We start from the raw sequence: 24999 nt of genomic DNA on the forward strand, positions 1-24999 counted from the left end.
AATTGCTATATAGCTTGGCATTATAGTATACTTTTTGCTTTTTCTCGTTCTCATCTTAAAAAAAAAAAAAATCAGTCTTAGCCTTAGCTCCACCTTACAAATTTCTCTATAGTCAGCACGGTCTTCTCTGCAGCCTCCCTAGTTCCCAGCTTGGGATGAGCCTCAGGGAGAGAACTGCTGCCCAGGAGAACAGAAGGGAGGGTCCCCACTGCTGGCTGTGAGTTCTGGGCTTGAGGTACCAGAGAGAGTGCCTTTGGGTTTTTTAAAAATGCAAATTATAGTAGTTTCAGTATAAAGTTTACAGTAAATTTAGAATAAAGCTAGACTGACTACAAGTTACAAGTTAGTTGGGGCTCCAGAGCTTGCTGTTTGATGAGTTTAGTTCTTCAACTTCCTCACAAGACCCCTTTTTATCATCCAGCACTGGCCAAGGCTCAAATGCTTAGTATTTGTTGAACTTCATAACCTCAGCCTTATCTAACTCTTCCCTCATCTACTCTTACTTTACTTTACAATTGAGATTAATTCTTACCAGGCAACTCACAGCCTTAAACTGCAGCCAGAAAGGATAAGGACCACTAAGCCCCAATATGATGGTGAAACTTGTTTATTTAACACACTGGGGAGGCTCCCAGACCTTTCCTGCCCATTAACTCATTTTAGACTCCATTTCCTACATGTTCTCTAGGGAAGAGATAGGATAAACTATGAAATTACTCACTTTTTACAGTCATATTCCATAGCCCCGCACTTCTGGGCCTACCTCTGTCCACAGCTGGGTCATGACCAACTGTGGTTGGCCCCAGAAGCTCTGAGCAGCCTCTCCAGGACTCTAGTGAGGCATCTGGCAAGGACAACTGTGCCCTACCACCCTGCAGTTTTACTTCCTATTTCTTCAGCAGTCCCTACCCTCCACTCACCCCTGCCCCCAGCAAAGCTTTGTAAGCAGTATCCTGTGCCTGCCAACCCACTACCCACGTCAACTGAGCCAGCTCACCCACAGTCTCCTTTGCTTCTCACATCACAAGGCTGAAGCCCAGGAAGTGGGCAACGGTAGGTCTCTCAACTGTAAACAAGCCAAACCGACAGGAGTGACTGCTGCAAGGGCAGCCACGCTCACCTGCGTGTTCATGTCTCTCAGCAGAGCCAAAAACTGCAGTAGCCCTCCCGGCAGGCCGTGAGGGGGACCTCCTCCTCCCTGAGCAGTCGTGTTGACAGCCTGTGCGTGGCCTGCCCCTTACAAGTTGGGACGCTCCCTCTGCTGCCGCCCTCCAGAGCCTTTGGTCAACCTCTAATGACCATGGGCAAAGTGGCAGGCCCACAGTATTGCAGCTGAGGATGCCAAGCTACTAGTGAGTTACCAATTCACTGGCCATGCAGTGGGTTACCAAGGAACAAGCCAGGCCTTCTACCAGAATTTTAGTTCCAGTATACTTGCCCTCCCACAAGCTAGCGCCTAGTAGGATGAACCTTATTCCAGCTAGAGGTTGCCAATCTGATCAAGGGTTGAGGTTAACAGTGGGGATGAAAGGCAGCTTGAGGTATACACCAGATATAGCCTTTGACGATCTCAAGGTTGGCTCAGGCCTGCCTTTTCTGGGTCACTCATTTCTGGCCCTACTGCTGCTTATTTGGGGACAGGGGAGCCTGGGGGACTTCCGTCTATGGGGTCACACAGAGTCGGACACGACTGAAGTGACTTAGCAGCAGCAGCAGCTGCTTATTAGAATGGGGGGGTTGAGGGACCCAGACTGCTATACATTGAGAGCTGGATATAGGGGTTCCTCCGGCCAGCCCACAGGCCTTAGTTACCAGGGGCAGTCCCAGCAAGCCCAACAACCTGTCCATAGCATTACAGTGAGTCCCAGTATGAGCCAGGAGGACTGACAGGGGATAACCCACCCCCATGCCCTCTAACTCTTAAGAACAAGGCAAACAGTGCTACGAAAACTCAACGGAAGAGGCTGCAGCCATAAAATTCTGTCTAAGACAGATAACATGGAAAAAAACGTTTATATGTTAAGTACAAAAAGGACATAAAATTGTATATACAGTAGAATAACAACTATGTAAACACACCAAAAATCTATATGCACAGAAATGTCTAGAGGAACACTTAACACCAAAAGATTAGCAGTGGTAATATTTGGGTGGTAAACTGACTTTTTTTAAAATTCCCAGGTTTTTCTTAATAAGCATTAATTATGACTGCAAGTTACGTTTTTTTCTAAAAAAACAAAACAAAAAATACCCCACTGGCTGGTGGTTGAGCAGTGCAGTGTCACTGTCACATATAAATCAGTGGCTTTGGCCCTGACTCTTGAGAGCCTGGTGCCCCCCACCCCCAGGAGAACTTAAGCACCTCGGCTCCCACTGAAGGTGTCTTAGCAGCCCTGGTGCTCCTCAGGGTCTCTGACCCACAGACACCCCTCCCTTAATTCTGCCTTATTTCCACCACCACATCATCTTCGGTTACTTCCAGCTTCATCTTTCCCTTTCCTTCCCAACTCAGGAGCTGGCTCTGCAGCCACAGGTCCCCATAAACAGAAGCAGTGCAGTGCATATTTTCAAAGGACCTGCTGCCTCTGCTTCGTACACACAGGAACTCAATAAAAATCATTTTCCTGCGGATAGACAAGTCATGTATGGTGGCTGCTCTGGGTACAGATACGTCACTTATGCAGGCCTTCTTGTTAACCTACAGTTCCAAGTACTCTCTCTGAACAGTTATTTCTACCATGAATTTTCTACCCTGGAAAGCCGGGGTGGGCAGTTAATAGTTCAGATCACTTGTTTTCTAAAAGTCTCTCCACTCTTGAGAATGCAGAGCTTTATAAAGAGTGTGGCACTGTAAAAACTGTAGATTCCAGTCTATGTCTGGCAAAGATGTATGCCCCTTGCCTTTAAGTTTGAGGAACAAACCAAAAAGTAACTGCTAAAAAAGCAAAAGAAAACAAAACAGTAACTGCTAGCAATTCGCAGCCTATTCCTGCTGCTGAATGGCGAGAGTAATGGCTTGCTTTCCCCACCAGTGGGTAGGTACTCTTGGGCAAGTCAAACATAACCTTGTTGGGCCTATTTCTGGGTTTGCAGGGAATGTGTTACTCACTTATATGTTTGGGAACTTGGTGAAATAATATGCCACTTGTCCTGCTCTAAGAAGGCCATGCAGGGGAAAAGGTAATGAGCAGCTCATCTCAACCCCGATCAGGAAGCCTCCCCAAGACAAGGCAAGGAAAAGAAGCAAGAAAGCAGACATACCAGGTAAACAGGAATGACCTGTAATTGGCAAAGAAGCCTCAGACAAGCTGAAAATGCTCTGGTTCCAGCATCCTGTCCCCAAATGCTAGAAGCCAGACACAAAAGGCATGCAAAAGTGACTGTCACACACATATAGGCGCAGACAGAGCATCACTGGGCAAAAAAGGGGCTAATACTGCAGAGAAGGCCCCAAAGTGCGACTTGAGGAACACAAGGCAGTCATTCCAAGACCCTCACTTAGCTGCCATGGGGACAGCAAACACTCAAAAGCTTTGCTTTTGTTTAGTCTCCCGAAGGGAAAAGGTAATAGAGAAGACTCACTAACACTTGTGGCAAACACTATTAGCAAGGATGCAGTCTTTCTCCGGGGGCATGGGACTCCATCTCCTTCAGCTGAACTCTTTGATACTTTTAAAATATATATATATATATGTGCATACATATATATATGTATATATGTATGCACACACACGATATATTTAAATGAAGGTGTACACACACTGTGCTAAAATACAAACAGAATCCCAAGTCATATATAAAAAGGCTAAATATAACATATAACACAGGCCTAGGCCAGCCCCGTGTTGGGAGCTGGGGAAGGGGTAGGATCATCTGGAGACTATGTACACAACTTGTGGTGGGCAGGGAAGGCATCAGTGTAAACAACTCGGACTCACTCCACAATACTGGCCCACAGGAACGTGTGATGGAGCTCATGTACAAAAACAGACGCCCACCTTGCTTTCATACACAAACTTGGCAGGCACCCAGAAGGACCGCGGGTTTGTCTTGATGACAGGGGACCACACCAAGTTGCTGCTAGACCTCCCAGCCCTAGGAATTCACCTGCTACCACTCAACCCTCCCTTTCAGGCTCTTGACCCTTTGCCTACCCAGAGCCTGAGGCATGGTCAGGTCACCCGCTTCACAAGATTAACTGGCAAGACTTCTGGAAAGCAAGGTTCTTCTGTATCTGTCCCTTTCTGATCCTAAAATACATGGAGACTTACTTCTGTAAATGTTTGGCACCTAAGTAATGCAACGGTTGTGGATAATGCCACAATAACACAGGGAGACCCAGTAACAAGACATGCAGGGTGAGGGCAAGGGGCACTAAACTGCCCTAGCATCTCAAAATCAGAACTGTGGCTTCCCATGCATTTATGGGGGTGGGAGAGGGATGTGCAGAATGAACAACTTCACCGACTCCTCAGCAGCAAATACATTCAAAACTGAAGGCGTCTCGAGGGCCCCACTATACCCTCATCACAAGTCTGGTCACTCCTCTGGAGGAGCTCGGTGCAGTGACAGCTGAAAGTCTGAGTCCCGATTGAGTTGGCCACACCAAGAGTCCTTTTGAAGAAGTTCGGCAAAATAACTTTTTTCTTTTGAGCAGATGTACAGCACATTCTTGGGAAGGCCATGTGGAAGGATGCTCTCCAGCCCAGTCAAATGATCCAATCCCACTATTATCTTAGTCCCCTCTGAGTTTTTTCCTACTTGCCACCCTCGCTGTACAGAAAACAGCCAAGCACCGTGCAGGTCAGTCATCAATGGTGGGCAACCAGAAGGCCTGGATGAAAGAAGAACATGAGTCAACTCTAAGAAATCAAGCTTCTCTCCTCATTGCTGAAGGGTTTTCTTACCCTCCCCCACCATCAAGGCACCCAACCCTAAAGTTGAAGCAGCTATGGCTGGTGGCCCTCCCTCCTGACCAACTGACTGGCAATCTATACAGAAAAACACTCCCCAATCTATGTGAAAGTAAGCTAGTTCTTTTTCCCTCCAACACTAAGTTCCATCACAGAGGTCCAGTGTTTAAAAAAAAAAAAGTGCTCTCCGGGAGGTGGGTGTCTGGCTTCACTGTTAACCTACAAGTGACCTCAGGCAGGCCCTCTCATTCAGGAGCTGTAAATAACAAGAGAGGTTGGAATGGATGGCTCTGCTACATTTTGTGTGTGTGTGTGACAGTTTTCTTAGTTAAAAAGAAAAAGAGATGGAGTAATGTATTCTGAGTAGGCTAGTAATGAAACGCCTCGTACTCTGATACCTAGACAGGTTTAGGAGATGCCAAGAGGAAACAGGAGGCTGAGATTCACTGATACTTTGTTTTGCTCACGTTGTCCAGGAAGAGACAGGGGTCTGGAGAAAATTCTAAGTGGTGAGCTGTGATTAACTAAGAACTTCTGATGAATTCAGCATAATCTGAGAGGAATGGAAAAACTAAAAGTTTGCAACCACAAAAGGCTGGCTCAAAGAGTTTTAAGAAACCAAAAAACTATGAGGCATAGCTCCAGGTAGTCTGGACATAAAACCAGGAGCCAGAGCTGAAGATCTCCCAGGACCTCAGAGGTGATCCCAGATCATGGAAAGAAAAGTAAAACTGAAAGGTCAGCCCAATCACAGGTCAGATAACAGAAGCGAAATAGGGGGGCCCCCAGTTGAGAAACATGAACTTGGGTGCTTGTAACTGTGCCTATTTAATACAACTCACTGTGCTCGCTGAAGGACCTCTACCCCAAATGAAAAGGGCCCCTATGTGGAGGACATCTCCCACTGTTCACATACCATGTTAGAACAAGCGCTGGCAAAGGTCATGAACTTGGGGTTGAACTGCAAACAGGTAATGGGGCCTGTGTGTTTGCCATCCAATACAGCTACTTTTATACCACTCTCTCCATTCCAGACATGGATCTTGCCATCCTCCGAACCTGAAGAGAATGATCAAGGCATGTAACAACAGCTCAAGGCATACTACAAAGACAAGCGACAAACAGACACGGACTGACATCTTGAAAGCAGCCAAACTTCAAGACCCAGTCGTCAGCAGAAATGGAGAGGGAGTAAAGGCAGTGAAGAAAAGACACTTTAGGAACTGGTCTAGACTCTACTCTCAGGCAAGTCATTTACCCTTTAACTTCAGTCTTCTCATTTAAAAAGGGGGCTAAATACAATCACCCTACAAACATCTATACTAAGGTGACTCAATGCAAGGTTACAACAGGAAGTCGATACTGTCAGCAAGACAGTGCTAGGAGAAGACCATCATTAACACCCATTCCCAGTAAAGAAATGCAAAGTCAGGACAGTTTAAAGACACAATATCTTTGACATAATGTGCTACACAGAAATCTGAAAATTTCTATCAAGAGGATAATAAATGGTATCTTAATTAGTTATAATCAGCAAAAATAACATAATGCACAGTATCAGAGAAATAACCCCCAACGGGGATAAAGGAAGCTTACCAATCATAATAAACTGGGAGTCTGGAGTAAACGAGGCCTCCAATGTGACAGCCTTGCTATTAGCATACCCCTAAAAAAGAAAAGCAAAACAATACTCGTTACAGTGCCATTAACAAAAAATAACCGTCCACAAACACTGACCTCACATACACATCTTTTCTGTGAAATACTCTCTCCTTCTCAATGCACAGTGCTACCAAGGCTCCAAACTCGGCTACCACTCTTTACAATCAATTCAGTCCCAACTGCATGCTAGAAAATGTTTATGGTCAGGAATTATCATATATCTAAACACCAAACCTGAGCCACTGGGTGAGAAGTAAATGTCTCAGAATCCAAGAGAAATGTCATGTGCAGGAAGAAAATGCCAGTCCATGCCTTTAACCAAGGACAACTGCTGGTCTCCATCAACTAGCTAACATAATTCTCAGAAGGGATGACCATAGAAAAAAGGTAAGAACATTGAGAGAGAAAAAAAAAAGCTCAAAAGTTGTCAACTCACCCCAAATGTATGCATCACCACTCCCTTGAATGCATCGATCAGACGGATGAAGCTGCCATTGGTGGAGATGAGGATGAGCTTGCCATCATTGCTGAACTTAAGTCCTGTCCACTCACAAGTCCGATCATACTGCATCTTGAATGTTGCAAATGGCCCCTGCAAAAGATAAAGACAACAGCCTCAGGCCCAAGGCACATCAATCATTCCTTCTGCCACAGCCAAATCTCATTCTATCCCTTTAGATTCCTTTGGGACTAGGGAAAGCAGAGGATTAAGTACTGCTCTGATGCTTTCTAAGATCTACCACATATCTCCTCTAGTGTAGAAAAAGACTCTTAAATGTCCATCTCACCCTTCAAAACTTCCATAGTATCAAGACATTTCAGATTCAAAGATTTACCTTATCAAAAGAACGAAGATCATAAAGTTTGACCATTTCAGAATTGACACCTGCGGCAAAAATTAATCCTTCTGGATCAAAAGAACAAACTGGCTTGCCCTGTAGATGCATGAGACCCTAAGAAAAAAGAAAAATTTTTAAAAAGTTAATGAACCCAGGATTCTACCAAAAACAAACATAAAACTAACAAAAATGAAGTTTTAAAAAAATAGGCTCCATGCAATTCATTTCAGATCAACTCTAACTGTACAATTTTACAGACACTGAATTCAAATAAAAACAAATCTCTGAAATCTAAAATCTATAGTTCAGAGTCTCCAGGAAAACTGCCTTTAAAACACTAAGGCATGGATCATAATAAATATGCACTGGATTAAGGTATTAACTCAATTATCAGTCACCTACCAGGAAAAGAAAAGATTTTCTCCAAAATTTAAAGACTCTGGGATCCCAGAAAGGAAACACTGCTTTCCCCCTTCCTTGAGAGGGAGCACTGATGATAGTGCTTACCACAAAAAACACTTAAAGTGTAACTGTGAGGCAACGTTACCTGGCAGTTAGGAGAGCGGAGATCCCAGAGCCGAATGGTCTTATCAAGAGACCCAGAAATGAAAGTGTCATCCACAGGTGACATGGACAAGGCCACCACCCTGCAATGCATCAAGATAAATAGTAGTTGAAGCAAAATATCTGCAAAAATTGTATATGAACTCTAAGCCACTTGACCTACCTACCTATATATATGTTCTCCTAACAATGTTATTTTAAGAAATAGGCATACACAAGCAATCTGGAATAATCAAAGGCCATTAGTATAATTTAAAAAGCAACTTGAAGCTACAACATAAAAATATATGATTCCAATGCAAATCAAATCATGAGATACCACTTCATACACACTAGCAAAGCGAAAATCAGAGAGAGATAACAAGTGTGGGTGAGGATGTGGAGAAATTGGAATCCTGATACACTGCTGGTAAGAATGTAAAACGGTACAGATGCTTTGAAAAAGTTCTACATTTTCTCAAAAAGGTAAACAATCCGTTGCTAGGTATACACCCAAGAAACAGGAAAACATATGTCAAAAAAAAAAAAATCCCCATGCGTCTGTGTTCATAATAGCATATTTCATGATTACTAAAAAGTGGAAACAACTCAAATGTCCATCACCTAATAAATGGATAAACAAAATGTGTTATCACCACATAGGAATATTACTTGGCAATAAAAAGAAATGAAATCACTTATTCATATTAAACATGCATGAAAGTAAAAGAAGTCAGACAGAAAGTAGATTAGTTGCTGCCAGGGGCTAGGAAGACGGGAAACAGGGCGTGTTAATGGATACAGGGTTTCTATTTGGGGTGATGAGTATGTTCTGGAATTATACAGTGGTGATGGCTGCCCAACTCTGTAAATATATTAAAAACCACTGAATTGTACACTTTTAAAGGATGAATTTATGGTATTGAACTATATCTCAATTTATTAATAAAAAAATTCCTTAACTAGAGGTTTGTGGGTCTAATAGGTCTGACAATCTATGTTTCTAACATGTTCCTAGGTGATGGTGAGGCTGATAGTTTGAGCACCATACCTAGAGAGCCACAGGCCTGTGCTAACAGCCTATGCTGTGTTTCTGATATGGGTCCCCTTTTATGGTTATACTGTTAAGAATCACTCACTGAAAAGTATTTCTTCCAAGGCTTCATCTGTGCTCTCTTTCCCCCTCTGCTCATGTTCTTGCTCTGCCATGCTCTGCACTGAAGATACCCACCATGTCCCCAGCATTTGGGCCCAGCCTATGGAGAAGGACAACATGTGACTCTGCTTTACCTGCCTCTTGGAGCATGCCAGAGCCCTAACCAGGGGGGTTCTTGAGGAAGCCCTTGTGAAAATGGACACTCAGATGGTGCTTCCTTCTGGGTGTTATGGAAGAGCAGCTCCACATTCTGGCATGGCTAAAAAACACTTCATAGATAAAAGAGTGGGTGTCATAGGTGAAGATTACAGAGGAAATGGTGGTAGTGTACTGTTTCATTTTGACAAAGAAAAATCTGAAGTTAAAAAATAAGGTTATCAAGTCACACAACTCATTTGTGAATGGATTTTTTACCTGTAGAAATAGAGGAAGTTCAAATTTTAGATGACAATGAAAGGGGTTCAGGAGGTTTTGGTTCCATGAGAATGAATTAAAATGTGTGCCACGAACAGAAAATGAGAAAATGTACTTTCCCCACCATCCCCCCAATCTTCCAGCATAACTAAAATAACATTTGCACTAGATCATCAACTTAAAAATTTAAAAGATACTATAAGCCAAAATTTCCTGGGAATGCTGAGGCAGTAATAAAATAGAGTGAGGAGAAAGCATATGGACATGTAATTTTATGTCCCAGTATTCGGGTCAGAAGCTCAGAGGAAGTCTACCTTGGCACAGGGCTAAGAGGCACAAGGAGGAACAAGATTTCCACTCTAAGAAAGCTTAACTGTCTAGCCCAGACAATTCCAAGAGAGGGTCAAAGAAAGCTTTCCGGAAGCAGCTGCACGTGTGTTGAACAGGGTTTCAATGGGAGTGGTCTTTCTGGAAGATGCCAGATAGGAGAAGGCATGAGGCAGTTTAGGAAGCAGTGCAAGAGTTCACCTCAACTGGAGTGGCGGGAGATAACACTGGGAAAATGGGTCAGACAGAGAGAAAAGAACTTGACTCCAAGCTTTTTTGAGGGAGGCTGTGAAGTGGTCAGAATTGTAAAAAACAAACAAACAAACCAGAGTGCAGAAGCAGGACAGTGAGTGGTGGGGAGATTAGGATATGACAGTAATTTACCTGAGCAAGGACAGAAGCAAAGGAGTAAGTATGGAGGAAAGTGACACATGAGGTTAAACCTAGGTAGTATCAACAGGATTTAACAGCTCACTGAATGTGAAGGCAGGGAAAAAGCAGTGAACAGGCAACAGAGGCTTTGAGTTGGGAGAACTAGAAGAGACAGATGGAAAAAACATAAGGCAGACAAAGGAACTGGCCCAAGGAATTTAACGAAGGATGGAGTATCAGATCTGTAAGAGACATCTACAGAGATGTGTATAAAACCTGTAGGTGTGAAGTCCAGTCTGAAAATCATAGGCTGAAAATACTGATTTGGGAAGCCATCTCAGGTGAATGAAATCAGTGATGGAGGTAGCTGAGAAAATACCAAGAGGAGAAAAAAGCTAGGGTAGAACCTTGCTTACTTCAGAGTTAAAGGAGAAAGAGAGGCCAAGAACATCAAGAACAGAACCAAGATGGAAAGCCAAAGGTGAAAAAAAAATTTTACTGAGAGGCTGAGTGCCAAAACAAGCCCCAGGCAGTGTATTTACCTGGAGGCAGCAGGGAAAGGGGAGTAAACAGCTTGGCATGGATGAGAGAATTAAACAGTGAATGAATGTGAGGAGGTAGAGATGGGAATATACAGATTATTCTTCTATGTCTGACAGTGAAAAGAAGTGGGTGATATTCTCAACCAAAAAATTCAAGGTATGGAAGTCTGTAGGCAGCAAAGGAGACAGAAGAAAGTAGAGAGGGGTAGGTTTTCTCAAGGAAGAAAAAAACGACTTCTTTTCTCAGGGAAAGGTTTCTAAGGACGAGAGGAATTTAGGTAGAAAAGACAGAAGTTGAAAAGAACTCATTTTGGATGGCCTTGACTTTCTCACAAAAGGAGGGACAAAGTTAAGATTCCTAATAAGAATCAGGAGGTCAAGAAATTGGGCAAGTGATAAGATTGGACAGTTTCAAACAACTGCCATCAACTCTCAATTACAGACAACACGTTTGTGAACATTAATTTAACAAACAAACAAAAACATCTACTAGTCACAAGTCATTCTTTGTCTGAACTACACAGTAACCAACAATTGCCACCTCTTATGTTCAGCAACAGAGAAAATGCCCAGCCCAATCAGAAGTGCCACTGTAAACAGGGTGTTCTCCGCCCACCTCTTATCAGGGCTCTGAACCACTCCATGTTGGATTACTGTACATTTGCAAAGAAAAGTACCAGTGATTAAAATAGCATCCAAGGGAAATTGTGTATAACATTCAACCCAAACTTGAAAAACTGGAGGAAAAATACTAGGAGAATAGGGATAAGAGACAAACAACCTGCATTATGAAACTGAATAAGGAAACAAGTTTCTTAACTTTCAAAAAGTAATAAAGGACAATTTTATTAATTTTGCATTCTCATGAAGATCTTCATGTGGAACATGTTTATGTAGAGGAGGGGCATGCTGAAATGGGGGCTACCTATACAGGAAGCCTCAGACATGTAAACTGTCCTTTCATTAACGGATGTCTGATATTTGAGATCTCTAAATGCCAAATGCAATTTTTACTATATAGGTTTCCACTGAATATCCTTAGTCCACATTTTTCCTATTAATGTTTTAACTGAGGTTTCAGTTTATCCATGAAGTCCTACCCCTGCCTCTACAACCCTGATTAATCTAGAGCTGACTGTTTAGGAAGGGTTAACAAGAGAAGATTTAAGAGGTATGCCAAGCAGCAGTGAGAAACTAGCTTTATTTCACTAATAAAATCTCTCCACTTGTTTATTCTCTGGATAATCTATTTACTTTAACACCTGTGTCTTACCTTTTGCTATGTCCAGGAAAGTACCTGATATATTTGTTGTCATGCAATGACAGGTAACGAATAGTATCTGAAAGAAGACAAATATCCTATTATTTCTAAATAATAATTTACTTTGCATTTTCATCTTGAAAAAACAAGGTAAAAGACTTCATTGTTCTCCATAATTCAAGCAAAGTCTGAATAAACAATAGTGAATAACTCCTTTCCACAGCACTAGAGATTTCACATAACTCAAAAGCAGAGTTCTCAAGCTGAAAGCATACAGAGCTATGTTTAAAAATCAATGTTGTTACCAATCTTTGGCTTCTGCATAGTTACAATGAAACTTATCCCGCAAATATGCCCCACCACCCCCAAAAAAACTCACAACAGTTTCAGTACCCACAGAATGCAAACCGTCAAGAAAAACATGGCTACTGAGAAACAGGCTCAAAGAACTAAACAGCCATACTGAGCTGTGGATCAGGCTGGACTCTGGCATATTTTTCTCCAGCATTCTCCAACAGCATTTCAACCCAATCTTCACCTCATCTGAATGTAAACTGAATATACAATTTACATTAAAATTAAATAAAATGGAAAGAGAAAGTAAAGTTCTACTCCTTTTCTAATTAACCAACTATAATGGTCCCTTATACAGAGAAGTGAGTTAGAAAGTAGAAAAATGAGAAAATTTAGATTAAAAAGACTGCAAGATATTTAAAAATCAAAGTCATGAACTATACCAAGTCACAGTTCACAGCAGTGAGATTTTTACAGTATCAAAGAAAAGAATCATCACAGAGATCTGTGCTTGGAGAAAATAAGAAAAATACTCTTAAAAACCAAATCATTCCTTCTGGAAAAGTAAAACACAATTGCTGGGAAGGGGATGAAGTTCCATAAAGAATAGAACTGGAAAGTACCATGCTTCTGACAAGACTAGGAATAAGAAACAATTGTTGAAAAATGTAATAGGCAATAGGGCCAAAATACAGAAAAGGAAAGCATATGGAGGTAAACAGTATATAGGAACAAAGAGGTTGAAAGCACAAATTCTTGCCACTTGTTCACAGGGGTACTAATAACAGGGAATTTAACCTGGGAGGAAAAAGGCACAAAACTAAACATAGTTTCCTTGAAAACATCTTCAAAGTTCTTGAATGACAACTGTAAAGTATTCCTGACTGTTCTACTGCAAAGAACTCCTCACTGGCCCTGAGCAGAAGAGACCCCTTCCCCATTACCTGGTTTCCCAGAGGTGGGCAGGGCGTCGCCATCATCTCCGCCCCACTCGGTAGCCGGCGCACTGTTCCCGGCAAGGCAGTGGCCTGTACAGTTATCTCCTGTACCGGGTGGTATCATAGACCCTCAAACTGTACAAACTACTACCTCAGCCTGGAATCAGGCAAAAGGATACGAAGCGTTGGAGCAACTCCTCAGGATGTGCTCGAAACAGGAAAGGCACCGTCCTCCCAGCAGAGGCTTGGCAGCAAAGCTGCAAGTGCTACACATTTGCCTCATCTTGCACCATATTTGGAGAATTCTCATTTAATCACCCAGAAAAACACCCCCACAGGAGAAACACCATTCATTCAGATGATCACAGAGATATATTTCCTCAAAATCCTGTTTTATATTCTTGTCTAAAAGTATCAATTGTACTGCTTACTTAGAAAATCACTTCTGAAATAAAGGCAAGAAAAGTACAAACAATATACCTACTAAAAATCAAGTACAGGAGTCTCACACACACAAAAAACCCCCAAAACTTCTACCCATCTGCTCTGAGATAAGCATAACCAAAATAGCAGTCTAAGCAACCTCTGTTGAATGACATTAGAAAAATCTTACTGCTAAAAATGAAACAATCAATAAGTCAGTGAGATTTAAACAAAACCCCAGTCCTAACATGAAAGTGTTATAACTCAATTCCAAGATGACCTGTCAACTGAGAATGACCTATTACAGAAGAAAAGCAGTAAAAACAAAGATCCTTTATTAGAGAAAGAATTCACAAGTTTAAATTCTAAAAATAACTATTATTCTTCAAAGGCATTAACTTTATTTAAAGAAGAAAGGGAGTCCAGTGGTTAAGTGTCAGTGGTTAAGACTCTGCACTGCCAATGCAGGGTACACAGGTTTGATTCCTGATGGAGGAACTAAGATCCCACATGTCACACACACGGTTATGGCCAAAAAATTAAATAAGTAAATAAATGGAAAAGGGGATAAAATTCAGATCAAAAATGTCCCTGAATCAAAGAAAACTAAGTTCAGTATACTGTCCTTTGTGACACAGACCATCAATAGTTTGGACAATACAAAAACTCTTCTAAGGTCTACTAAACTACCATACCTGAAAGGATCTGTGAAAACTTTTCTCAAATCTATATTATTTTGAACAGGAAGGCAGCACTGTTTAACACTTGCTGTGTGTCAAGTGTTCTTTCCTTTTATTTCCTCTAAAAGTATTCTTTCAAGTTTCAAGAAGCACAAACCGTAAATACAATTCGTAGCTTCCTATTTCCACTCCCCACCCTAAACTAGAAAACTTTCTTACTCAGTTTCAAGTCCTTCAAAAGTACTAATGGCTTGCTTCCAGCATCTCTTCAGTCATAATGATGTTAGCACAGCAAACATCACAGGAAAATTTAAAATAACTATAATCAAACATAAACCTTATCTAACAAAGGTAATAATGACCATTTACTTGCTAAAAAGAAGCTTGCTTACCGTCTATTTTGTTAGAGCTGTAAACGACTGTATTTGCTGCATGAGTGTATCTGATGAGATCCACGCCGTATTTCTTACTGTACAGGGTTCTCTTTGGTCTGCCGAGGAAATGGACAGAGAAAGAAAACCATCAAAATCTTCCAACACCAAAATCTACAATCTTCATGTAAAGAGAAGCACTTGAATGAGGTGGGAAGGGTGAAGATTCTTGATAAGTCCTAACACTGAAAAGAAACAGAATTTCTTCCAAAAAGGGAAGAAATAAACAGAATCAATCAAGTGCAACAGCCTGAACCAAATGCCAAAGTTAGGAAGTAGAAGTAAATCTGAGGGCTCAAATCGGCCTTTACTACAGTGTTCACAAGTAAGCTTTGAGAAGAAGTACATCTATTTGAGAAGAAAGACACACAAAGCGATCCATAACTTATAAGAAAAAGGAAAATGGGACTGTCACACCAGTGAGGCCAGAACTTAAGCCATTCACTTGGAAAGATGCTCTTTCTTCAAGAAATGATTTATCAAAACTGAAATCAGGTGCAAAACTGCCTTTCCTAATATAAGCTAATATTTCCATCCTCTCTATCTCATAGTTCTCCAAAGCACATATTGAGCCTTTTATAAGACAAACCTAACTCTCTGTATCAAAACTAGTCATTAGTTCTTTTCTCTTTACTTAAATGTAAAATCACTTATTTCTAAGCTTGAGATTATCAGTCTATTTGTTGAAGTTCCTTAAACGTATCTTCTTCTACAGAATCTTAAAGATGAAGCTGAAACTGATCTCACCAAAATATTTTATTAAAACTTCATAATATTCTACATTTATGTACAGGAGGATTTCATAAATGCTATACTACTGTTTACCGAGAATTTATGGAAAAGAAGTTCACCCTCTCAATGTAAAAACCTCTTGAAACCTCGATGCTAAACAATCAGACTACTCAGGGAGCTTTAAGAAGTCAATCTGCACTTTCAATTTTTCTGACATCAAGGGTTTCCCTACATTAAACCTATTTACAAACAAGATTTCTCACTCCAAATGCACTGAATTTTCCCATTCTCACCGTTTCCCAAAAGATAAGTTAATAAAAAAGATCAGTTTGAATGCTACCTTGTCGAGTCCACCATCCTGGGTTCTGCCATGTAGTTACTGTGTGTTAACCAGTGAATGAGAGTGAGGGAGTGAGCAGGCATGTGAACATGTGCTTACTCTCAAGACAGTTGACTTTGCGTCTACCAATGGAAAGAGAAGCTTACTTACCTCAGTACTGAGCCTACAATAATGAAGACAGAGCCTGAAGAACCAATGTTAAAGGGCATGGTCTAAGGAAAACATTCAGTTTCAATTACATATGGTCTATTTGTCTCAAACATATCAATAATACTAACCTAAGGTTTTGTGCTTAACATAATCTTTTACCTCATATCATTTTCTAGTTTGAAAGCTAGACTCTAATGCATCCATTTCAGAGGACTATGCACATTTTTTCACAAATGTTGTGGTAAGCTTCTTTGCACAAACTATGATTCTGGTGATTAGGTAAGAATAAACCATATTAAATCCTTCTCTCTGAATAATTCACATCATCTACCACAAGTAATGTCCTTTGTATGCTCTCATAGTAAACAAACAAACAAAAATCATTTGGGACTTCCCTGGCAGCAGTGGGTGAGACTGTGCATTTCCAATGTAGGGTTCGAGGGTTTGAACCCTGGTAGGGGAACTAAGGGGCTTCCCTGGTGGCTCAGAGGTTAAAGCGTCTGCCTCCAATGCGGGAGACCCGGGTTCGATCCCTGGGTTGGGAAGATCCCCTGGAGAAGGAAACCGTAACCCACTCCAGTATTCTTGCCTGGAGAATCCCATGGACGGAGAAGCCTGGTAGGCTACAGTCCACGGGGTCGCATAGAGTCGGACACGACTGAGCGACGGAACGGAACGAACGGAACGGAGGGGAACTAAGATCCTACATGTCTTGTGGTGCACCTCCCCCCTCTCCAAAATCACTCAGTGGATGAACTCCATTATAAAGAAAGTTTCAATGAACAGTGAACACAGAAAATATTAAGCACAAAGAATTTTGTTTTAGCTATTTTCAAACTCCCAACATTAGTACCATCTAATACAGATACTGTGCTTTCCAAGGAAATCTTACTTTTCTTCCAATGTTGGTTTGACCTATACTAGTGGCAAATTTTTTTCTTCACATTACCAGTTAGGATAATGGACTCCTTGAGGCTAGAGAAGAGATCTGACCAATGTCACATACCTAGTCACAAACCAGTCTATCAGATCACACTTATCACAGGTCACCATGAAACAAGGTCACAATCCATGTGAGGATATTGTAGAGAATGTGCTGTATACTACTGTGTCAATATTACACTCTCTAATGTGGATAACTTTCTCTGGCTACATACGAAACGTCCTGTGCTTAGGCTATCCATGTTGAAGTGTTTAGGAAAAAGGGGCTTGATACCTCTATATTACTAATGGTTCAGGGAAAAAATGCATATACATATATCTGTACATATACACACACACACACACATATATACACCTACATATATGTATGTAGATATAATCATTTACATGGAGAGGACAAAGAAAACAGCAAAATGCAACTAATTATTGGATCCTGGGAGTTCTTGGAAACAATGGTTTAACTTTTCGGCAAGTTTGTAATTATGTAAAAATGCTACATGAATGAATGAACTGAATTATGTTATAAAATTAACATTTTACTTATAACAAGAAGGACTTCCAGTCAATGTCATTTCTACTAAGGGGTGGAAATTATGCCATATTTGGAGACAAACTTTGAAGAAATGCTTTCACGATTTTCATTTTCTTTGAATGAAGATACACACCTCCATCCTCAAGTTCCAGAGAGAGGTTCTAATCTGTGCACAAGCACTAAGCATTTCAAGCAAATCAGCTTCAAATTTCTTCTAGCTCCAGGACCCCACAACCTCTATCTCCACCCTAGTTTTACACATGACTCTAATCTACGTTAAATGCAAGTGGTTAGACTTGGACAGAAATGAGTAACATTGACTCACATCCCCACTCAGCATTGGTCCAGCTAACAATTCCCTTATAGACCACTTTTCCACATACTGCAGGCAGATCCAAAGCCAGTTACATAATACTTTTTCACAGCCCAAATAGGAAAAAATTGGGGAGAACAATAGAGTTCAGACCATTACCTCAGGTAACCAAATTCAGAAATGAAGAGACAAGTTCTGAAGGAAAGTTTATAGAAGGGATCAGTTTAAACAAAACAGACAAAAGGAACGGCTGGAGAAGGTAAAGAAAAACCCAAGGATTCAAAAAGGAGCTCACAATTTAGCAGGGACATGGAGAATGCAAGTCTGGGGCAGAGCTGAGGAAAAAGGAAAAAAAGGGGGGAATTGGCAAAATGCTGTGCTTTTAAGATTCTGCAGAGATACAGATGTGTTGGGTCTCCAGAGGACGTGGGACAACCTAGAAATGTCATGATCACACTTAGAACTGTGGTTAAGTCCTAATGGACTGTAAGGTGTAATTTAAAAAACAAGTATAAGAAGAAAAATGAAATTGTTACATGATATTTTCTTTGTTCTATTAGGAGGTTCACATTCAGGTCGGGATGGGACAACCAGGTTCGTCCGTATCTGGCAAAAAGGCAAAGTTTCAGATGCTGTTAAAAAGTTAACTATAAACGTAGGAACCGGGGCTGAGGGAGTAAGAGAATGATTTGCAACAGAAAGAAAAAGACAAGGGGCCCAGAGGCACAACAGATAAATCCTGACAGGTAACAACTGCAACCCACGCGGCCTTCCGGCAGAAACACGGCGGGAAGCTGAGGGGCAGGGGACCGGCGATGGGCCAGGACTGAATCGAGGTCACCGAGCAGAGGGCACAGCGAACAGCCTCTGCTGAATGAGGCAGCCGAGCAGCCTCCGCGGTTCTGCCAAGGGGCCACAGCCGACGGGCACCGAGGACGAAGCCCGACCAACGGAAAAGCTACCAGTTGGGGCCGCGGTGGGCGGACCCGGCGTTTAAAGGTCAAGGTCAAGGTGGGATTTGGCCAGAGGTGCAAAAGCGGTCTGAAAGGAGACCGAAGGAAGACAAAACAAAAACATGATTATTGTTATCGCCATCGTTATTAAGGAAAAAAAAAACGGTCTCCCAGACGGCTTCGGAGGCGACAAGGCCCTGGCAGGCGCGTGTGCAAAACAGGCCGCGGGGCCGGACCGGGGCAGAGAGCGGGCAGCGGGGCGAGCGCAGGGCCACGACACGGAGGGCGGGAGGGACTCAGACCCGGGCCCAAGGCCACCGCCGCACTCACTTGCCCTCCTGGCAGTCATAGAGCACGATGGAGTCGTCGTCGCTGCTCGAGATGACTGTCTCGCCGTTGGGGCTGAAGTCGAAACAGTTGATCTTGTCAGAGTTTTCGCGGAACACCTTGGCGACGCGGAAGCTTCGCAGCACGCTGTCGGTCAGCTTCATGGCGGCGGCTGCCTGAGGCGGCGGCGGCGGCGGCGCAGGGCCGGGGCGGGGCCCGGCGAACGGGCGGGCTGCCGAGGGGCCGACCGGGGCGGGGCGGGCGCCGCGCCGGCGGCGGGCGGGAGAGCGGCCGACAGTCGGGACGCCTCCTCCTCTTTCTCCTCCTGCTTAAGCAACACTCTTCTGCCCGAACTGTGGGGCCTCGCCGACCGTTCCTCCTCACGGTGGCCTCAAGGCCCACCGGCGCGACGCCGGTTCATTGTGTCCGCCATCTTGGGACGACAGGCAGAAGCCGAGGGCGAGGAATCTCACCGCGGTGCCAGCCGGGAAAAGGGGCGGGGCGGGAACGGCGGCGCGAGGCGGGGAGGCGGGGCGGTGACGTCAGCGCGGCCGGCAGGGAGTGGCGTGGCTGGGTGGCCCCAAGAGGCAATTCCCAGACCTGCTGCGGGGGCGGGAGGGGAGGGCACTCCCACGTCCTTCCCCTTGGATTCCAAGGCCCCGGGTGACCCGGAGCCTCAGGCCTGTGTGCGAACTCGCCACCGCTAAGAGACTCAGGCGCCCCCTGCAGGAGCCCCGGCCGCAGGTACTGTGGAGGTGGGCTACGCCCAGGCGGCCTGTTCTGGGTGTGCGTCATCGCTGGCGGCTTTTGACCGTTGGTCCACAACAGACAGAGCCAGATTTCAATTTCTGTATTTTTTTATTAAGGTGTACTATACGTTAGATTACATAAATTTTAATTTTAAGTGGATGAATTTTTTTTCATTTGGTTGTACCTTCTTGTGACGACCACCCACAACTTTCCTTTAAGCCTTTGAAAGCGTTGTAGGGCTTCCCTGGTGGCTCAGTAGTAAAGAATATGTCTACTAGTGCAGGAGACACGGGTTTGATCCCTGGTTTGGGAAGATGTCACATGCCACAGAACGGCAGAGAGCTTGGGAACCATAGCTATTGAGCCCAGCTACTCAGGCCTGAGCGCCCTAGAGCCTGTGCTCTGAACCAAGAGAAGCCACTGTGATGAGAAACTCCTGCACTACAACTGAAGAGTGCTGTGCTTAGTCCCTCAGTCGTGACCGTCTCCTTTCGACACCATGGACTGTAGCCCTCCAGGCTCCTCTGTTCATGGGGATTCTCCAGGCAAGAATACTGGAGTGGTGGAGTGGGTTGCCATGCCTTCTTCCAGGGGATCTTTCCAACCCAGGGATTGAAGCAAGGTCTCCCACATTGCAGGGATTCTTTACCGTCTGAGCCACCAAGGAAACCCAAGCCTGCTGCAACTCAAGAAAAGTCTCTGCAGCAACAGAGACCCAGGATGGCCAAAAAATAAATAATTTTTAAAACTTCTGTAGTTGATATTTAATATAAAGTGCATAAAACGAACTAATTTTAAGTGTTCGTTCCATACATTTTATAAACACCCATCTTTAAGTTTTAAAACATTTATAGCTCCCAAAATCCATAGCATTAATAACAAATAAATGTTTTAAAGGAAAAATTATCTCCTCCGGCAAAACACAGTTTTAAATTCTCCTGATAGCCTCCTTACTCATATATCCACCTAAGCTGTAGAAGCAGCCATTTCCTCTCCTGCTTTAGCATTGTATCTTACACAATTTTCCTGTTACTTAAACCAGTTTTTGTTGGTGTTCTCAATCGAGGTATAATTTATGTACAGTAACAATTAGCCTTTTTCATAGATAGTTCTTTGAATTTTGGAATCCATATACAATATTGTACAGTTTGTACAACCACCACACTCAAGATATATTAATAGAATAGTTGCATTTGTTCCAATGGTTTGTATAAGGCAGGTATCCCCAACCTCCAGACCATGGACTGCTACCAGTCCATGGCCTGTTAGGAACCAGGCCACACAGCAGGAATTGAGCAGTGGGAGAAGCTGGGAACCGGTAGTATAAGACATTCTTTGCCTTGAAAAGAAGGAAAGTTGACCTCTGACAAAGGAAAACGATATCTGATTACAAAATAGGTATACACCTTTGCTTTAGATAACTTTGAGAGTTCAAGCAGCCCCTTAAGTTGCGTACAGCCCCTCAGAAAGTTAATTGCTTGGATCTACAGCCCTGGAGGAGGAAATGGCAACCCACTCCAGCATCCTTGCCTGGAGAATCCCCATGGACAGAGGAGCCTGGCCAACTACAGTCCATAGGGTCACAAAGAGTTGGATACAACTGAAGCAACTTAGCACACATGCACAACAATGGTGACAGAGGTCTGTTTATTTTGTTCCACTAAACTGAGGTGTCTATAAAGAGGAAGAAAAGGGAAGAGGGAAGACAAAACATTTCAATCACTGATACTGGGAAGATGTGGTATCCAGAGAGCAGATATAATTTGGACAATGTTGAAGACAAAACAGAAACCCTGGGACAGTGGGGGTTTTCTGGAAAGAACCAGGGGCTGTGTCCAATCCCCACGTAAACAAGAGAACCAGGATCCCGACACATAAAGAGAACTTATTCCCTGAGAGAAGAGGGCAAGATCCTGGCGAAGTCTGGGCTGCAATTGCCTTCCGACAAAGAACAGTTTCTGGCTACAATTTGTTCTGGGGTCTGGAAAAAAGGCTGTTTGAGAGGAACCCAAATGGATGGCAACTGTCCAAACTGCAAAGCAGTGGAAGAAAAGCCCTCTGTGCCCCTAGAGGACACACTTCCCTGCAACGCCTGCTTTTTCATTTCACTCCGCTTTTTCATTTCACAGGCTCGGAAGACTAGTGTAGAGTCTGCTTTGAATGCTTAGGCGGTGACAAAGACAGATCTGGGTGCCATGTCCTACAACTGTTGGGAAGTGAATATACCCAGGGAGATATATTTTTCGGGCCATCTAATCTACAAAAACAACCACAGAAACAGCCATGACCTGCTGAACGTTGTACGGCAAAAGAAATCTTTGCAGCACATCTTTCAAGTTGTGTCCTTCCCATACCTTTCCCAGATTTCACTGTTGAAGACTGAAGCTTCCTCCCAAGACTTGACTTCCTGAATTATTTTTGGAGTGGAAAAAGTCTCATATTTTAAAAGTGCCCTGAAACGGCTCAGCCTGCTTCACATTCTCACTGTCTCACATTCCTAGCCTGGCTCCCTGCCCTGTTACAGTGAGGCTGTCTTAGTTTCTAATCCTGCAGTGCCTTACAGGCTGGACTTTATAGAAAGGCTGGCTCCAGGGAAGGGTGGATAGAGGAGAAAACTGCAATCAGAAGTGAATCAGACTGCCTTAAAGCACACCAGACTTAATTTTTTAGTTTTCCTTTTCTTTTAACCATTATTTCATTTATTTACATACTTAGTGTCCATGCAAGCAAATGTACATCCATTGCAGAAAACTAAAAAATTCAAAGAAATAATGTAAAAAACAAACCATAGTGCCGGGAGTAACTACTATTACGTTTGATTTGACACAGAACTTTTCAGACTTTTTCCCTGTTAAAATATATTTTTAACAGGCTCATAATATAATATTATTAAAAACCTATTCTTTTCATAGATTACTATGGATATCTTTCAGATCAGTAAATGCAGAACTACACAATCATTCTGAATGGCTATCTACTATTCCATCATGCATTTGTAAAGTAATTTTGCTTCCCATGTAATCCAGAGCCCAGCCAGGGTCTGACTCAATATGTATCATTAATTGAATGAATTAATATAGCCAAAGTATTTATTTATTTTTAATATTTTTAAAAATTTATTTGGCTGCATCGGATCTTAGTGCCAAACTTGGGATCTTTCATTGTGGCTCACAGGCTCTTCATTGCAGTTGTGCTCAGACTCTCTAGCTGTGGCACGCAGGTTTAGTTACTCCTCGGTATGTGGGATCTTAGTTCCCTGACCAGGGATCGAACCTGTATTTGGGATGATTGTTCTTATCCCAACACTTGAGAATCAATTGCTAGCTGGCAACATTATATGTGGAGAAAGTAAAGGATGTCTGGCTGTAATAACAATTATCTTACACACACTTTTATTTATATGTATGATTTCACTTGAGTTTCATAACAACTCTATGAGAGGCAAAATGGAGGCAAAGAGAGGTATTCCAATAGCAAGTGGCAGAACCCGGACTTGCCTATAGATAACTGTGTATATGTGAAGCTGTTTCCAAACTCAAGTTTGGCTGCTCACTGCTCGAAAGCCAGTACTCAGACTTCCTTGGTGGCTCAGTGGATAGGAATCTGCCTGCTAACACAGAGGACATGGGTTCGAACACTCGTCTGGGAAGATCCCACATGCAGCAGAGCAACAAAGCCTGTGCGCCACAGCCCCTGAAGAACATGCGCTGTAGGCCCTGGAGCCGCAACTGTTGAGCCTATGTGCTGCAGCTACTGAAGCCCATGCGCCTGGAGCCCATGCTCCGCAGAAAGAGAAGCCTGCCCACTGAAACAGGAGTAGCCTCTGTGCACAGCAACGTAGACCCAGTACAACCAAGAAAAAAAAAAAAAGCCAATACTCAAGAGACTAGACGTCGTTAGAAAGGGAAAGGTTCCTGTATTCAGGAGACTGGCAACCTGAGGAGAAGGCAGACATGCGTTTCAGAACCAACTCTGAAGATTCTGCTAGGCCATGAAGGGTTTTGAAAGGGGAATAGGGGAAATAATCTCAGTTCATCATTAAGGCAGGGGGTCAGATTCTCTGCCAGTTTCTGCTGTGTGCAGACTTGCTGACTCCCCGTAATCTTCCTTTAGATGGTATTTTTCTGTTTTAGGCCTCCAGAACTGTGAGACGATAAAATCCTATTGTCGTAAGCCACCCTGGGTGTGTGATCTTGATATGGCCACCCTACAAAACTAGCACAGGGTCCTTGTGACCTACACAGCCAATCCTCCAACCATTCTACCCTGAGATCACTTCTTAGGTGAAATCACAATTTTTCTTTATTGTTTAAGCTATTTTTTTCTACAAATGGTTTTTGTTGTTGTTGTTTAGCCATGTCCGACTCTTCGACCCCACGGATTGTAGCCCACCAGGCTCCTCTGTCCATGGCATTTCCCAGGCAAGAAATACTGGAGTGGGTTGCCATTTCCTTCCCCAGGGTATCTTCCTGAACCAGGGGTGGAACCCGGGTCTCCTGCATTGGCAGGTGGATTCTTTACCACTGAGCCACCCATATAACATTGTGTCAAGTTTAAGGTGTACAACAGGATGATTTGATACATTTATATAAATATGTGAAATGATTACAATAATAAGATTGAGATTGGTCCATTTGTTAAATTTCTACATTTCATGCTGCAGTTTAAAGTGACCTAGACAATAAAGTGACCTAAACATTGGAGAAGGCAATGGCACCCCACTCCAGTACTCTTGCCTGGAAAATCCCATGGATGGAGGAGCCAGGTAGGCTGCAGTCCATGGGGTCACTAAGAGTGAGACGCAACTGAGCGACTTTCACTTTTCGCTTTCATGCATTGGAGAAGGAAATGGCAACCCACTCCAGTGTTCTTGCCTGGAGAATCCCAGGGACGGCGGAGCCTGGTGGGCTGCCGTCTATGGGGTCGCACAGAGTTGGACACGACTGAAGCGACTCAGCAGCAAACAATATATCATCTTCCCAAAACTGAGAACTCCTTGTGAATGCCAGTTCTTTAAGATAAATTTGAGTTAGAATGCCCAGTGAGGCCTCCCTGGAGCTTGAATAAGTTTGTTTTGGAGGAAAAATTTTCCCTTCTTCCCTCTAGGTTCATCAGCTGGTCTTAATATTTACACTGACATAAAACAGATTAATAGGAGAAAAACA

The 24999-nt window shown here is 43.0% G+C and overlaps 1 protein-coding gene across 1 annotated transcript; it reads right to left on the reverse strand.

Annotated features, from left to right (window-relative positions):
• Positions 1 to 591: 591 nt before the first annotated feature.
• Positions 592 to 19547, reverse strand: WDR82 (WD repeat domain 82). The gene is made up of 9 exons (XM_055413967.2): positions 19088 to 19547; positions 14757 to 14854; positions 12042 to 12108; positions 7962 to 8061; positions 7412 to 7528; positions 7012 to 7167; positions 6510 to 6579; positions 5830 to 5972; positions 592 to 4834 (listed from the first exon to the last, which is right to left on the reverse strand). The coding sequence occupies exons 1-9, from the start codon at positions 19246 to 19248 to the stop codon at positions 4805 to 4807; spliced, it is 942 nt and encodes a 313-aa protein (XP_055269942.1). The 5' UTR covers positions 19249 to 19547; the 3' UTR covers positions 592 to 4804.
• Positions 19548 to 24999: the final 5452 nt, after the last annotated feature.

This window comes from Moschus berezovskii, chromosome 24, assembly GCF_049115385.1.
Source record: "Moschus berezovskii isolate FMDL1 chromosome 24, NW_MosBer_1.0, whole genome shotgun sequence".
In the NCBI taxonomy this organism is placed as follows: domain Eukaryota; kingdom Metazoa; phylum Chordata; class Mammalia; order Artiodactyla; family Moschidae; genus Moschus; species Moschus berezovskii.